Raw genomic sequence first — 16,973 nt, forward strand, 5'->3', positions numbered from 1 at the left:
TAAAATATCTTTCTTTTTTACATAGAGATGTTCAGGTGATATTTTCTAATCAGCTTTTTACAGCTATGCTGCATCACTTTCAAGTGTTTAAACATTTGGGTATTATGGCCCTTTAATACTAATCAGCCTAGAAATTTTATGACATCAGGCTAAGATAAAACTTCCTGCAGAGAGATCCCCCCCTCCTCCTTTGTAAGGCTGTAAAAGGAAGCACAAATTTTAGGTAAAATCCTTTTAAATAGATGAATAATACATATTGCAATGATTTCTATTATATATGACAGAGCTGAGTGCTTTTTTATGAAACAAACTGTTTAACATCCCTTTTTAAGAGAGATATTTCTTTTTAATGACACAATGAGTCCACGGATCATCTAATTACTAATGGGAAATACCACTCCTGCCCTGCAGGAGGCAGCAAAGAGCACCACAGCAAAGCTGTTAAATATCACTTCCCTTCTCTCCCAACCCAGTCATTCTCTTTGCCTACGTTAAGTGCAAGGAGGTGGTAAATTAGGTGTTAGAAAAAGATCTTCAATCAAGAGTTTATTATTTTTAAAGTAGTACAGGATTGTGCTGCTTTGTCCTGGGGTGTAGCCGTAGTCTATATCAGTCTTTTCAGTAGAGCAGTGGTGGCTTTAGAGCGATGAGAACTTGTGGGTCATAATTCTCACTGCGCCTCCCATACTGATGCTGCCCTAACTGAAAAACTGAAGGATATTACTCAGTCTTTTCCTTTTGTCACAGGTCCATGGGAGGGAGAGGACCTCTTAAACCTGGGAGCTGCCTTACTGTCGGGCAGAGGAGGAGGTAAGTGCTGACTTTTTATCTAGGGGCTAAAGGACTCAGAAGAAGTTAGGCACTTGATTTCAACATGGGACAATAAAGAGACTCCTGGGATATGGGACACTTTATTTATGACAGTGAACTGTAACAGCGCAGGCACTGGGGCTTGATGTAGATTGCATAGGCTTATGGTGGTTCTCATCTCCCGGCGTTTTTAATAATATACACGACCGGGTGATTACTGAATTTGGCAACACCCACTATGGACGGTACTAGGGGAAAGCATTGGGCGCCCTTTCTTACTTCCTCTTCCTGATAGTAGGAAGAAGAAGCTTGTTAACATTTTATGCTGCACATTTAGTCGGTAGAAGAAGCGCTTGTTAGCATATCATCTGCGCATCTCTGGTGAATTGGATGCGTGCCAACGAGCGACTGAAGAGTTCCGATTCTGTTAGTGGGAACGGCTCCTGTCTAAGCAGTGAGGATAGATTTCTTCAGACATGTAGGCACCTCAGCAAAGTACTGCTGAGGTGTAGAGGTGATCTGCAGGGCTATTTTGTATTTCTGTACTTACATACGCAAAAAAGAAAAAAGTTACTATTTTTAACATTTAAAGAAACAGTAAAGTTTTTTTGGTCAGTTCAAAAAAATAAAGAATTTTTAAGCCATTTTTGAACAGTTGGGAGTTAAGATGGACAAAGAGTCCTTGCAAGCTGTCACTTGTTCTTTATGCTTTGATGCCAATGTGGAACCACCAATCCCTTTCTGTTACTCATGTATTGAGAGGACTTTAAGTTTTATAGGGATAGACTTTTTGCTGAACCATCATTTTCAAAAGAGGATGCTGTTCAGGAGTCTAATGCCAATGTTCAATATATTCCGCAGCTTTCTCCTCAAGCATCCCAAATCTTACCGCCCTCACATACAGTGCCCTGCGCTTCCTCTATAACTCCTGCTGGGGTTACTTTACTAGACATCACTTCTCTTATGTCTTCTGCAGTTTCAGATGCGTTGTCTGCTTTTCCAATGTTGCAGGGAAAGTGTAAGAGGAAAATTAGACAGTCAGTAGGCAAGGTTTGTGACGCAGTTCTTGCTATTGCGGATGCTCCCTCTCAGAAGCCTGAGGAGGAGGATACCGTAGTAGCATCTGACAGTGTAATCCCTCTTTCTGATACTGAAGTGGTATCCTTCAGGTTTAAGCTAGAGCATCTCCTTCTACTACTTAAGGAAGTTTTGGCTACATTGGACGACAACGACTCCACGGTCGTTATTAATCCTAAGAAATCCAGTAAGCTTAACAAATATTTCGAGGTCCCTTTCTCGGTAGATGTTTTTCCGGTTCTCAGAGCTTCTGAGATCATTACAAAGGAGTGGGAGAGACAGAGTATCCCTTTTTCTCCATCTCCTATATTTGAAAAGATGTTCCCCATAGCCGACTCTGTCAAGGAGGCTTGGCAAACAGTCCCCAAGGTGGAAGGAGCGGTTTCCACCCTAGCTAAGAGAACTACTAGACCCATAGAGGATAGTTGTGCTTTTAAAAATCCTATGGACAAAAACTAGAGGGGTTACTCAAAAAGATGTATGTACACCAGGGTTTACAGTGGCAACCAGCTGTGTGCATTGCTACCGTCACCAGTGCGGCAGCATATTGGTTTGATGCGTTGTCTGATGCTATTAGGACAGACACTCCCCTGGATGAGATTCAGGATAGGATAAAAGCTCTTAAATTGGCTAATTCCTTTATTACGGATGCTCTCCTTCAAGTTATCAAGCTGGGAGCAAAGATTTCAGGTTTCTCTGTTCTAGCTCGCAAAGCCTTATAGTTAAAGCCTTGGTCTGCGGATGTATCCTCTAAGTCTAAGCTTTTAGCGATTCCTTACAAGGGGAAGACCTTGTTTTGGACCGGGCTTGACGGATATAATCTCTGATATTACGGGAGGTAAGGGTCACCTTCTCCCGCAGGGTAAGGGAAACAAACAGAAGGGTCGTCAGAGTAATTTTCGTTCCTTTCGAAATTTCAAGGGAAATTCTTCCTCTTCCGCCTCCAAGCAGGAACAGTCTAAACCTTCATGGAGACCCAATCAGTCTTGGAATAAGGGAAAGCAATCCAAGAAGCCTGCTATTGAATCAAAGTCAGCATGAAGTGTCTGCCCCCAATCCGGGACCGGATCTTGTAGGGGGCAGACTTTCCTTCTTTGCTCAGGCTTGGGTTCGAGATGTTCAGGATCCCTGGGCAGTAGAAGTCCCAGGGATACAAACTAGAGTTCAAAAGTTTTCATCCCAGAGGCAGGTTTCTGCTTTCAAGATTATCTGTAGACCAGACAAAAAGAGTGGCGTTCTTACAATGTGTAAGTGACCTCTCCGACCTGGGAGTGATAGTTCCTGTTCCGATTCAGGAACGGGGTCTGGGATTTTATTCCAATCTGTTCGTGGTTCCCAAAAAAGAGGGAACCTTCAGGCCTATTTTTGATCTCAAGAGTCTAAACAAATTCCTCAGAGTACCGTCCTTCAAGATGGAAACTATTCGTTCCATTCTCCCTTTGGTCCAAGAGGGTCAATTTATGACAACTGTGGATTTAAAGGACGCGTACTTGCATGTTCCCATTCACAGGGATCATCACTGGTTTATAAGGTTTGCCTTTCTAGACAAACACTTCCAATTCGTGGCTCTGCCCTTCGGTCTTGCCACAGCTCCCAGAATTTTCTCAAAGGTTCTGGGTTCACTGTTGGCGGTGCTTTGGTTACTGGGCATTGCAGTGGCGCCCTATCTGGACGACATCCTAGTCCAAGCGCCATCCTTACAACAAGCAAGACCCCACACGGAAATGTTGTTATCCTTCCTGCGATCTCACGGATGGAAGGTAAATTTGGAAAAGAGTTCCTTAGTCCCAAAGACAAGGGTAACTTTCTTGATAACCAAAATAGATTCCCTATCAATTTAGATTTTTCTGACAGAAGTCAGGAAATCAAAGATCTTCGATACTTGTCTAGTTCTTCGGTCCACTCCTCGGCCATCAGTGGCTCAGTGCATGGAGGTAATCGGGCTGATGGTGGCTGCAATGGACATCATCCCATTTGCTCGGTTCCACCTCAGACCTCTGCAGTTAAACATGCTCAGGCAATAGAACGGAGATTATGCGGATTTGTCTCCTTGAATATTCCTGGAGCAGGAGACAAGGGATTCTCTTCAATGGTGGTTGTCTCTGGATCATCTCACCCAGGGAACCTGCTTTCGCAGACCATCTTCGGTGATTGTCGGTCAGAGTCTGTTCTACCTATAAACATTCTGGAGCTGAGAGCGATCTTCATTGCTCTTCTGGCCTGGCCCCAGTTAGCCTCGGTCCAGTTTATCAGGTTCCAGTCGGACAACATAACTTCAGTGGCTTACATCAATCATCAGGGAGGAATGAGGAGTTCCTTAGCAATGACAGAGGTAACCAAAATAATTCAGTGGGCGGAAACCCTCTCTTTCTGTCTGTCGGCGATCCACATCCCAGGGGTGGACAACTGGGAGGCTTATTTCCTGAGCAGGCAGACTTTTCATCCGGGGGAGTGGGAACTCCAATCGGAAGTGTTTTCCAGCCTGATTCTCAAATCGGGTCAGCCGGAATTGGATCTCATGGCATCTCGGCAGAATGCCAAGCTTCCAAAGTACGGGTCGCGGTCCAGTGACCCTCAGGCGGTACTGATAGATGCCCGGGCGGTACCTTGGACCTTCAGACTAGCATACCTTTTTCCTCAGTTTGCTCTTCTTCCTCGGGTCATTGCTCGAATCAAGCAGGAGAGGGCCTCGGTGATCCTCATTGCACCGGCTTGGCCTCGCAGGATTTGGTATGCAGATCTGGTGGACATGTCATCTCTGCCACCCTGGAGACTTCCGTTGAGGAAGAACCTTCTAATTCAAGGGCCCTTCCTTCACCCAAATCTATTTTCTCTGAAGCTGACTGCTTGGAGATTGAACGCTTAATTTTATCCAAGCAGGGCTTTTCAGAATTGGTCATAGAGACCATGATTCAGGCTTGTAAACCTGTAACTAGAAGGATTTACCATAAGATATGTTGTAAATATCTCTATCGGTGTGAATCCAAGGGCTACTCCTGGATTAGTGTTAGGATTCCTAGAATTTTGTCTTTTCTCCATGAGGGTTTGGAGAAAGGATTATCGACAAGTTCCCTAAAGGGTCAAATGTCTGCCTTATCTATTTTGTTACACAAACGTCTGGCTAATGTACAATCTTTTTGTCAGGCCTTGATCAGGATCAGGCCTGTGTTCAAGCCGGTTACTCCTCCATGGAGTCTTAATTTAGTTCTCAAAGTTCTTCAAGGGGCTCCGTTTGAGCCTATGCATTCCTTAGATATTAAGTTGTTATCTTGGAAAGTTTTTTATTTATTGTTGCTATTTCTTCTGCTGGCAGAGTGTCAGAGCTCTCGGCATTGCAGTATGAGTCCCCTTACTTTCATTCAGATAAGGTAGTAAGTATGAGTCCCCTTACTTTCATTCAGATAAGGTAGTTTTACGTACTAAATTAGGATTTCTTCCTAAAGTAGTTTCTGATCGGAACATTAATCAGGAGATTGTTGTTCCTTCATTGTGTCCTAATCCTACCTCTCAGAAGGAAAGGCTTCTGCACAATTTGGACGTGGTTCGTGCCTTAAAGTTTTACCTGCAGGCGACTAAGGATTTTCATCAGTCTTCTGCCTTGTTTGTGGTTTTCTCAGGAAAACAGACGGGACAGAAAGCTATGGCTACTTCCCTTTCTTTTTGGCTGAAGAGTATCATACATTTTGCATATGAGACTGCTGGACAGCAGCCGCAGCCTCCAGAGAGAGTTACAGCTAATTCCACGAGGGCTGTTGCTTCCTCATGGGCATTTAAGAATGAGGCTTCTGTAGAACAGATTTGCAAGGCTGCTACTTGGTCCTCTCTTCACACTTTTTCAAAGTTCTACAAATTTGACACTTTTGCCTTGGCTGAGGCCGCTTTTGGGAGAAAGGTTCTTCAAGCAGTGGTGCCTTCCGTTTAGGTTCCCTGTCTTGTCCCTCCCGTATCATCTGTGTACTCTAGCTTGGGTATTGATTCCCAGTAGTAATTGGATGATCCGTGGACTCATCGTGTCATTAAAAAGAAAAGAAAATTTATGCTTACCTGATAAATTTATTTATTTTTTGACACGATGAGTCCACGGCCCGCCCTGTTTTTGAGTAGTCAGGTTGTTGGTTATTATAAACTTCAGACACCTCGGCACCTTGTTACTTCCTTTCTCTCCTTTACTTCGGTCAAATGACTGGGTTGGGAGGGAAGGGAGGTGATATTTAACAGCTTTGCTGTGGTGCTCTTTGCCACCTCCCGCAGGGCAGGAGTGGTATTTCCTATAATAGTAATTAGATGATCCGTGGACTCATCGTGTCAAATAAGAAATACATTTATCAGTTAAGCATAAATTTTCTTTTTTTACTGCAAAAGTAGATAAATAATATATATGGCAATCTTTAATTTTACTTAATTAAAAATGTTATGGGGAAAACACACAAAAAAAAAAAAAGTAGTTTTCTTTCATAAGATGGTGAGAGTTCACAAGACATTTACTACTGGGATTCAACTCTTGGCCACTTGGAGGAGGCAAAGATACCCAATATTTCAAAAGCTTTTAATTTCTCCCACCTCTGTGGTATCCCAGTCTCATTTATGCCTCCACCAGAGGAAGGTAAAGAATAGAGATGCTCCAGATTCTTTGTTGAAATTAGTTTTTAGACCAATGTGAGACCCAATTTCCCCTCACAGAGCCAGGAAAAGAAGAGGGGAGCATGGAGTACTGGACAGTGACAGAAAACACCCTCTGAGAGTCAGTCACAAGCCTGCCACAAGTGTCGTGGGGACTTGTCCCTTAGCCTCCTCCTTTTGGGTTAGTCTGCACAGGTGTCCCAGGGACTTGTCTCTTACCCTCCTCCTGTTGGCTCGTCATTGTACTCCTTTGTGATATCCTCTGCTGTTGCTTGCACAGCACTGGATGGGCTGTCTACTGGAAGCAGTTTCTGCAGCTGGGTGAGCACGGTGGAGTTGGGTCAGATAAGTATAAAATTCATGCACTAAAAACCCACATGCTATTAGCTATGTACATACACTGCAATAGCTAGGCCGTCTGATTCTACCAAATAATAGATCAGCTATAGATTAAATTAAACAATCAAAACCAGGCAGTTCTAAATTTTCTCTTGCTAGGAGAAATTAAGCTTTGAAAATCAAGTTTCTAACACTGCTCCGAAATGTATTCTAGCATGTTTAATTTAAATTCTTTTTTTTTTTTTTTTTGTATTCTGAAGGTTAGATCATTTCTGATGATCAGGAATATAATCCTGACCAAGATACACAATCTACATCTTCACTCTTTGCTAAGAGAGGTTTTAAGTACTTTAGGTGTCCAAGACCCTAAACCAGCTGAACAAAAGTATATACAAACAACTTAATTTGAATTTTGTTCCTGTTGCTAAACCTCTAGATGTATTCCCTGTTTCTGAGGCCATTTCTGAAATTATTCCAAGGAATAGGCCATGCCAGGACTTTGTTTTAATGTCATCTAAGTTTAAGATGATAGCTTTTGAGCTCCAACTGTAGAGTTTTATTCATATGTGGACGTGGCTATTACTACTTTAATAAAATGAACTACTATTCTCTTAGAGGGTAGAATATTTTTCATGAACCTTATGGATAGAAACTATAGTCTTTCCTTAGAAAGGCCCTTTTCAACAAGCGGATTTTCTGTTTTATCCGGCTTTTGGCTTTGATTATTTAACTAAAGCACCTTCACTTTAGTGTGACAACCTGTCTGATCTAGTTTTAAAAGATTCTTCTGTTGAAAATTTTCATAATCTTTTGAATCTTCAAAAGTCAGCAAATTCCTTCATTGGTGTTACCATTATGGACATTTAAATTAATGCTAAAAATATGACTTTAGCAATCCACCCAGAAGGGCTCTTTGTCTTAATTTGTGGTAAGCAAATATGGTCTTAAATGTAGACTTTTATCTCTGCTTTTTCAGGAAAATATGAGTTCAGATAGCCATTTTTCGTTCCTTAGTCCGTCTAGGAACCTAAAACCATCCTCTTTCTTTACAAAGTCTGGATTCTTCCATGTCTGCCTAGGAAGTCTAACAATCTAAGAAGCTTCCTCTTACAAAGAACATGAAGCCCTAATCCAGATTATTTTCTGGTAGAGGGTAGGTTATTCCTTGTTTAAAATGCCTATTTGCAGTATGTTCTGGATTTCTGGGTTCTAAACGTAATTTCCAAGGGTTACAAAATGGGCTTCAGGCTAAGGTTTCTTCAAAGAAGGTAATTCTAGCTCATCTTCTGAAAGAGCATATACAAACAGGAGAATTACAGTATTGGTAATTTTCTGGGATAACTATTTCCTTTATATGTTTACTCTCATGTAAGGCAACATAGCTGTAGTAAACGTCATTATCACCCAATGAGCAAACTTAACTTAAACGGCAAGAAATGCATGTTTCAGTTCAAATTTAACCTATTGATTACCATAGATGAAATGATTTACTGATATCAGAACTTATTTTGTCTAAAGAAATTAACAAGCAAAAAATAAGTCCCTACTTGTTTTCAGTGCCTGCCAGACAAGTCCCACTGCCACAACACACCATCTCTCCTTGATGACCACTTCTCACTCAAGGTTTTCAAGCATTGCGTCGTCACTTGCCTGCGCACGCAGCTTTAAGAGAGATTTGAGAGTAGCACTATAGGGTAACGGGAGTTAGGCTTTGCCCATGATGAGAAGAGTAGCAGTGCGCTAGCCAAAGTTGCATCAGCATGCCATGCTTTCACACAAACCTGTCCTGAGCCAGCTATAAACCCCCACACTAAACCAGAGTGTCTGGGTCATTCCTGAACAGGTGATAACCCTATGTGCACATCAGGACCCATTTTAAAATAGTTAAGGGACAGGGCTGTAAGGGAAGAGGGCAGTTTCCCTTTTGAAGTCCATTCCCCCCCGCATTCTGCACTGTGTCCCAGAGGAATAGAGGGACAGTAAACACCAAAAATGTTATTGTTTAAAAAGATAGATAATCCATTTATTTACTATTCCGCAGTTTTTCATAACCAACACTGTTATATTAATATACTTTTTAGCTCTGTGATTACCTTGTAGCTAAGCTTCTGCAGTCTGCCTCCTTATCTCAGGTCATTTAACAGACTTGCATTTTAGCCAATCTTTGCTGACTCATAAATAACTCCATGGGCATGAGAACAATGTTATCTGTATGGCAAACATTAACTAATGCCCTCTAGCTGTGAGAACTGTCAAATGCATTCAGAGAACAGGCTTCCTTCAAGGGCCTAGAAATTAGCATATGAGCCTATCTAGGTGTAGCTTTCAACTAAGAATACCAAGATAACAAAGCAAATTTGATGATAAAAGTAAATTGGAAAGTTTTTAATTTAGACTTTTTTTTGTCCCTTTTAATCACCACTCCTGTCTTCTGGGGCCGATAATTTGTACAGACGTCAGTCTCTTCTCGGGTTGAGGCGCAATCTAAGAGAGCACAGGGAGTTGGTTTCCTCAGGAGGCGAGGTTATCAATTAAACATTTCTTCTTGGCTCTACTGTCTTAACCTTTTTCTCAAAAGAGAGAATTATCTCTGTTTTTCAGTCAGACAATGCCACAGCAGTTGCATATGTTAATAATTAAGGGGGAACTTGTAGTTCACTAGGAATGAAGGCGGTCACTTGGATTTTGACTTGCGCAGTGAACAGCCTCTGTATAATTTCTGCATTTCACATCCCAGGAGGGAACATCTGAGTGGTGACTTGCCTCAGTCAAAAATCTCTTCATTTGGTTTTTAACCAGATTGTGAATCTATGGGGTCTTCCACATTTTTAGACCTTATGACTTCTCGTTTAAACCACAAAACTTCCAGATGCTATGCCAGATCCAGGGATCTTCAAGTGGACTTTTATATATTTCATCAGCTCCTTGTTTTTTTTTATCTTGCTTACATTTTTCCTTCAACTGTTCTACTACCCAGTCATAGTTAGACTTAAGCAGTATCACTCATCAGTAATTCTGGTTGCTCAAGCATGGCCACGCAGAACTTGCTATGCCGTCCTCACTTGGATGTCCAATCTTCCTGTTTGGTCTCTACCACTGCGTCACTATCTTCTTTCTCAAGGTCCTCTTTTTCTTATAGATCTAAGGCCTTTCAATTTAATGTCTTGGAGACTGAACACTTAATCCTTAACTTAGAAGTATTTTGGATAAGTAGTGGAGACTAATTCAGGCAAGAAAGCCTGTGACAAGAAGGATTTATCACAGAATTTGGAAGATTTATCTTTCCTGGTGTGATAGGCATGGTTTATGGTTTATTATGATGATTTTGCATAGTTTGAGGCAGCTTTTGGCAGAAAAGTCCTACAGGTTTAGCGGCTGGTAAATAGGTGCCTGCCTTCATTCCCCCCCCCCCACACCCAATTGCTTGTGGACTCCACAGTTTGGATATGAAAGAAAACAAATGTATGCTTACATTATAAGTTCATATATTTCATAGTGGTGAGAGTCCACAAGTCTTGTCCTCTTATATTTTTCCAATTGGCGACAGTTTTAGTATGCACCCCATTTACCCTGCTTTGTCCTTTCTTAGTTCTCTATTTTCTCCTTTCTCCATATATATATGTTAGACTTAGATGCCAAAGAGGTGGGAGGGATTATAAGATTGTGGAATGTTGGGTATCTTTGCCTCCTCCTAGTGGCCAGGAGTTGGATCCCAGGAGTAATGGCTCGTGGACTGTCATCACCATGAAAGAAATTAATTTATCTGGTAAGCATAAATTGTTTTTCTAAAACACTATTTTATAAATCAGGTGTGTCCAATATGTGCATCAATGCCATGGGGAGATCCAGGCTACAGGAGCGCCAATTTTATGGAGCACGTTAATAGGAGACACCGTTTTTCTTATGATACTTTTGTGGTAAGTCCCCAATGAGTGTGTTTGTGTAGGATATAATGTACAGTTATGCCTTTGTGAAACATTTAAGATTCTGTTGGCCAGATTACAAGTGGAGTGAAACTTAACACTTTTGCTCATGCACAAACACAGCTGGAAGTAAACTTGTTTTTCAAGTCGTAAGTAAATATTGCGCAAGCAAAACTCGATGCGCGCTAACTTCAGGTCTTCAAATATCGCGCATGCTATACCAACATCACGTTAGATCTACAGAGCTAAACCCGAAGGTAGTTATGAATATTTTGCATTCTTATGTTCAGTGCTTTCCAAACTGTGTGTTGTGACACATTAGTGTGTCGGCAGCAGTGTGTAGGTGTGTCCCAGCTTTAGCACAAATTGTTTTTTAATTTAAAATTTTTATAACCTTTTCTTTTTTGGTTTCCGACTTTCCACCTGCCTGCTATACATATCACATGGTTGACACGTGATTGATACCTAGTGGGGCACAGAACATCTTAACCTATTGGTGCAGCTCAGCGGGAACAAACTATTCCCATTGACGGCACATTGGCTCCTGACTGCACGTGTATTCTCCTCAATCGGCTTGTGACTGCATGTGTAGTCTCCTCAATCGGCTTGTGACTGCATGTGTTGTCTCCTCAATCGGCTCCTGACTGCACATGTAGTCTCCTCAATCGGCTTGTGACTGCATGTGTAGTCAGTGAGTGGGACAACAGTGTGTTTGGAGCTCGGGCAGTAGTCAGTCTGACTCGCAGAGGGCGGCAGCTTAAACGCTGAGCTGAAGTCAGTGGGGTTTTTTTTTTGGCAACTAGCTCCCAGTAGTGCATTGATGCTCCTGCTCTTGATATATGGATAGAAAGTGGAAGCTTAAAAATGCTTGATGATGAAATACGAGTGTCTTTATCTAATATTCAACTAAATATTCAGAAACTGTGTTCATCCCATCAACCTCATACAACCCATTAAAATAGTAAGTAGCTATTGGTGATATTAAAGTGAAGGTCAATTTTTGCTCTTATCAATACACCATGTTAAAATTTATGTAATAAATATTGAAGTTGCTAAGTTTATATGTCTAAATAACGAATCCATTTAAAATAAAATGTATTTTTAATATACCTCCGTTACCGCGATTAGCTCCGCCCCAACCACACTTCCTTATTCATATGTTATGACGTTGCTTTTTTTCTTACAAGCGGACTACGCTTGTGCACCCGTGTTTATTTTGAACTGCGCATGCGTATCGTCAACCCAATAGCGCATGCGTTTCGTCAAACCACCTAAATTTGTATTCAATGTATTATGTATGGATCGAGCGTCAATTGTGAGAGCGGACAACGCATGCGCTACACATGAACGTGCATGCCAATGATGACGCGCAGTTTGTTTAAACGCATGCGCATAAGGTTGCAATGACGAAACCAAAAAGGGGCTGGACACCACGGGGGTAAACACTAGATTCGAGAGAAAAAATGTCACTCAATATCGGCAGTATGGCGGGCGGATTATACAGGTGAAACAGAGCAGATTGAAAACAATAAGAAAATAAAACTTTTAAGTGTGTTTTATATATAATTTGATGAATGAACATCATACTGAATTTAGGTAACATATTGAAAAATTATAACCAAAACGCCAGACTTGACCTTCACTTGAAACTTATTTTTTTAATGCTTGCACATACTTACATACTGTTACTTGTAAATACATTTAGTTATTATATAATTTATGTATGTGTCCGTATCTCTTAAAACAAGTTAGTTTAACCTCCTGTTTGCTAGAACAACTGAATTACTGTGTTGCAAAATGATGTAGGTCTAAAAAGTGTGTCGCCAACATGAAAAGTTTGGAAAGCTCTGCTTATGTTCTTCACATAAAAGAAAATGTTCTTTTTCTTTTTTAATTTATTTTTGTTTAAATATTCTTGAGGTTTTGCGAAAGATAAAACATATAATGATCGCCTTAGAACAGTAATGACAATGATTCGGTTGAACAATAGACACTGATGAAAAACCTCCATTTTACAGTAACAATATCTTAAATGAATGACTATTTGGCTGGCCACTTAATTATGAAGAGGGGAAAAACATTTGATAGTCACACCAGCGGCCACTTTTGAGCCCCATGACACCTAGTAAATATAAAAATATCTATTAATGAAATAAAGTATAACCAGCAATATATAATAAAAACATATTTTCTATATATAATGTAAGTAATAGCTATTAATATTTATTTGTATTTAGAGGAGGATATTTTCCACGTCATTTAAATATTCACATTGATGGCATTAGCACATTTAATCTTTTAAAGAAATGGGACATTAAGTAGCCAACCTGGAAATGTATAAATAGTGTAAAAATATACCATAAATGAAGGAATCCCCAGTTAGGGTAGTATAGGGGAGATACCTAATGATACTTTGTCACCCATGAAATAAGTATAGGGTCTGATCTTAAAATTGCAGCTAGCGGTGCATAAGCTTAGTAGGTCACATCGGACAGTATCCAATAGATAAACCCAGAGATAAATTTCCAAAAAACGAAGTTGTTTTATGTTATAAGGAAATCTCTAAGTAGGCCTTATATACATTTGCTTCAGTAAAGCGGTTTATGCTTTAATAAAAATGGTAGGGTCTGCTATATGAAATAATTGCTAAAACATAGCAAAGCAGTTGGATGTTAATATATAGGATATTTGATTCAATAGTTAGAATCGAAGTAACTTTCATGAGTATACAAACAGTAGTAAGTAATCATACCTCTCTTAGGCATTAGCTAAACTGAATGCTATTAGTGTATATAACAAGAAAAGTGCAACTCCAAGGCTCACCTAGAAGTGTAGTGACATTTAAAGGGGATGAAAATAATGCCCATTATGCTATAGACATTTTCTAAAGCAAATGTACTATTGTCACAAGGCAGCAATCCACTATAAATTGAAAGTGGGTACATTTAGCAGAATAGAAAGATATGGCAATCCACATAATCAAGTGTCCTCTAGGAAATCAGACAGGTCAGTCCTCATGCAACACTTGGTTCCTGTGGGGGAAAAGGTATTGTTAAAGGGACACTGAACCCAATTTTTTTTCTTTCATGAATCAGATAAAGCATGCAATTTTAAGCAACTTTCTAATTTACCCCATTAACATTTTTTTCTTCGTTCTCTTGCTATCTTTATTAGAAAAAGAAGGCATCTAAGCTAATGAGCCAGAACATTTTTGGTTCAGACCCTGGACAGCACTTGTTTATTGGTGTGTGAATTTATCCACCAATCAGCAAGAACAACCCAGGTTGTTCACCAAAAATGGGCTGACATCTAAACTTACATTCTTGCTTTTCAAATAAAGATACCAAGAGAATGAAAAAAATGATAATAGGATTAAATTATAAAGTTGCTTAAAATTGCATGCTCTATCTGAATCACAAAATAAAAAAATTGTGTTCAGTGTCCCTTTAAGGAAAAAAGGAATAATCTTGGGAACCTTCTAAATTAAGGCAAACCGTCAGACATGCAGGAGGGAGACTTCGCACACAAACACGTCAAACACAACCTGAATGTAGCCTGTCATCATATAAGCTAGCAAGTAAAAAGGGATTTAGGATATTTAAGCCTTTTCCATCTCTCCCAATCTATCCAACCCTTTGTTGTAGTTCAGAGGCTAGTGGAACACTAAACCCATTGAGTGGAACAGGAATGGTATGTCTATCAAATAGGGTTTGCAGTCCAAGTTCTGGCACTTGCATTATTCCCTGAAGCAGTATCCAATGTATATACCGGTGGGCACAATCAAGTTGGGGTGCCAAGGGCTCTGATGCTGTGAAGATCAGGCCCTCGTTGGGTCTCTCTAAATAGATAATCAGAAAGATTGTTCTGTAATCCTAGCCAGAGACTTTGGGCAGATGGGGCCTTTTGCAAGGTACTTTCAAGGTAGGGATCTGGATCTGGCTTTTCCGCTCCCTCTTCAGAAGAGTTCCCATTAAAGGTCAGTGATTTATTATTATTATTATTATTTATTTATAAAGCACCAACAGATTTCACAGCGCTGCCCATGGGTACAAGGATAACAGTACAATGGAGAAACAATACGATAAGACAAAATTTTACAGACAAAAACAGGGGGAATTGAGGGACCTATTCCCGTGGGAACTTACAATCTAGATGGGTAGGATGGGAAACAGGAGGTGGGGACTGCAAAGGTGAGAATGATATTAGTGAGGAGATAGAGGGCAGCTGTTAGTTAAGTGAAGTTAGTATGTTAATAAGTTGGGTGATAAGCTTCCCTGAACAGAAAGGTTTTTAGGGAACGTTTAAAGGAGGAGAGGTTAGGGGCAAGTCTGACAGCACGAAGAAGTACGTTCCAGATGGTAGGTGCCGCCCGAGAGAAGTCCTGTAGTCTAGTATGAGAGGAGGTGATGGTAGAGGACGCAAGAAGCAGGTCATTGTTGGATCTTAGGGGCGGGCAGGAGTGCACTTGTTGATAAGTGAGGACAGGTAGGGTGGGGCAGCAGTAGTGAGGGCTTTGTAGGTCAGGGTGAGAATTTTGAATTTAACTCTGTTGTGAATGGGGAGCCAGTGAAGGGACTCACAGAGAGGTGCAGCAGAAACAGAGCGTCGAGAGAGGTGGATTAGTCTGGCATATGCATTAAGGATGGATTGGAGGGGAGAGAGGCAGGAGAGAGGGAGGCCAGTTAGTAAGTAACGGACGAATTTTGGAGATGTTGCGTAGGTGGTTGCGGCAGGATGAAGAGAGCAATTGGATGTGGGAAATGAAGGACAGATACGAATTTTGGAGATGTTGCGTAGGTGGTTGCGGCAGGATGAAGAGAGCAATTGGATGTGGGAAATGAAGGACAGATTTGAGTCAAGCGTGACTCCAAGGCAGCGGACTTGGGGTGATGGGGAGATAGTGGTGCCGCCAACAGTGATGGAAAAATTAGATACTGGAGTAGAGTTAGAGGGGGGAATTAGAAGTAGTTCGGTCTTGGACATGTTTATACTTAGGTGGTGAGAGGCCATCCAGGAGGAAATGCCAGATAAGCAGTCGCTGATGTGAGAATTGACAGAAGGAGAGAGTGCAGGGGTGGAAAGGTAAATGTGGGTATCGTCCGCATAGAGATTATAGCTGAAGCCATAGCTGTTGATAAGTTTACCCAGTGAAGAAGTGTAAATAGAGAAGAGTAGAGGACCCAGGACAGAGCCTTGAGATACTCCAACAGACAGAGGCAAAAGAGAGGAGGAGTCACCAGCAGAAGAGACGGAGAAGGATCTGTTAGAGAGATAAGAGTGAATCCAGGAGAGGGCAGTGTCACGGACCCCAAGAGAGTTGAGATTCTGTAGGAGAAGGGGATGGTCAACAGTGTTGAAGTCAGCAGAGAGGTCCAGTAAGATGAGTATAGAGTAGTAGCCTTTGTTTTTAGCAGAAAGGAGGTCGTTAGTAACCTTGGTGAGGGCAGTCTCAGTTGAGTGTTGGGGACGGAAGCCAGATTGCAGGGGGTCGAGCAATGAGTTGGAGGACAGGAATTGGGTTAGGCGATTGAAAACTAGTTTTTCAAGTAATTTTGAAGCTAGCGGGAGCAGTGATATGGGGCGGTAGTTTGCAGGGGAGTTAGGGTCAAGGGAGGGTTTTTTGAGGATGGGGGTGACCTTTGCATGTTTGAAGGAGGCAGGGAATGAGCCGGTAGAAAGGGATAGGTTGAATATGTGAGTAAGAGCCGGAGTGAGGGTGGGAGACAGAGGGAGAATTAGATCTGAAGGAATTGGGTCAAGTGGGCAGATAGTGAGGTGAGAGTAAGACAAAAGGGAAGCCACTTCGCTCTCAGTGGTTGGGAGGAGGTGCAGAGAGTGGCAGAGGGGGTGACTGGGAGTGAAGTTGGGAGATTGCAGGTTTGTGTTGGGATGTTTCTTCGGATGGCAAGTGTTTTATTGAAAAAATAGTCTGCAAGGTCTTGAGCACTGAATGCAGATGAGGGGGGAGGTGCAGGTGGGTAGAGGAGAGAGTTGAAGATGGAGAAAAGTCTTTTAGGGTTTAAAGAGTGAGTGGATATAAGAGAAGTATGTTTGCTTAGCTAAGCGAAGGGCAGAGGTGTAAGAGTAAAGAGTGAACTTACAGTGCAGGAAATCAGGTTCAGAGCGGGATTTCCTCCAGGCACGTTCAGCAGTGCGTGAGCATTTTTGTAGGTAGCGTGTTTGTTGGGAGTTTAAACTACAGGG

General features: G+C 41.4%; 1 protein-coding gene across 2 annotated transcripts in view; it reads left to right on the top strand.

Annotated features, from left to right (window-relative positions):
- RNF114 (ring finger protein 114) overlaps nt 1-16,973 on the top strand; it is an 80,257-nt gene that overhangs the window by 50,274 nt on the left and 13,010 nt on the right. For both annotated transcript variants that reach the window (XM_053692178.1, XM_053692256.1), the window contains exon 5: nt 10,656-10,763. In XM_053692178.1, the coding sequence (XP_053548153.1) occupies nt 10,656-10,763 (108 nt within the window). The remainder of the gene's footprint in view (nt 1-10,655; nt 10,764-16,973) is intronic.

The sequence above is a fragment of the Bombina bombina genome, chromosome 1 (assembly GCF_027579735.1).
Source record: "Bombina bombina isolate aBomBom1 chromosome 1, aBomBom1.pri, whole genome shotgun sequence".
NCBI classification, from domain to species: Eukaryota; Metazoa; Chordata; class Amphibia; order Anura; family Bombinatoridae; genus Bombina; species Bombina bombina.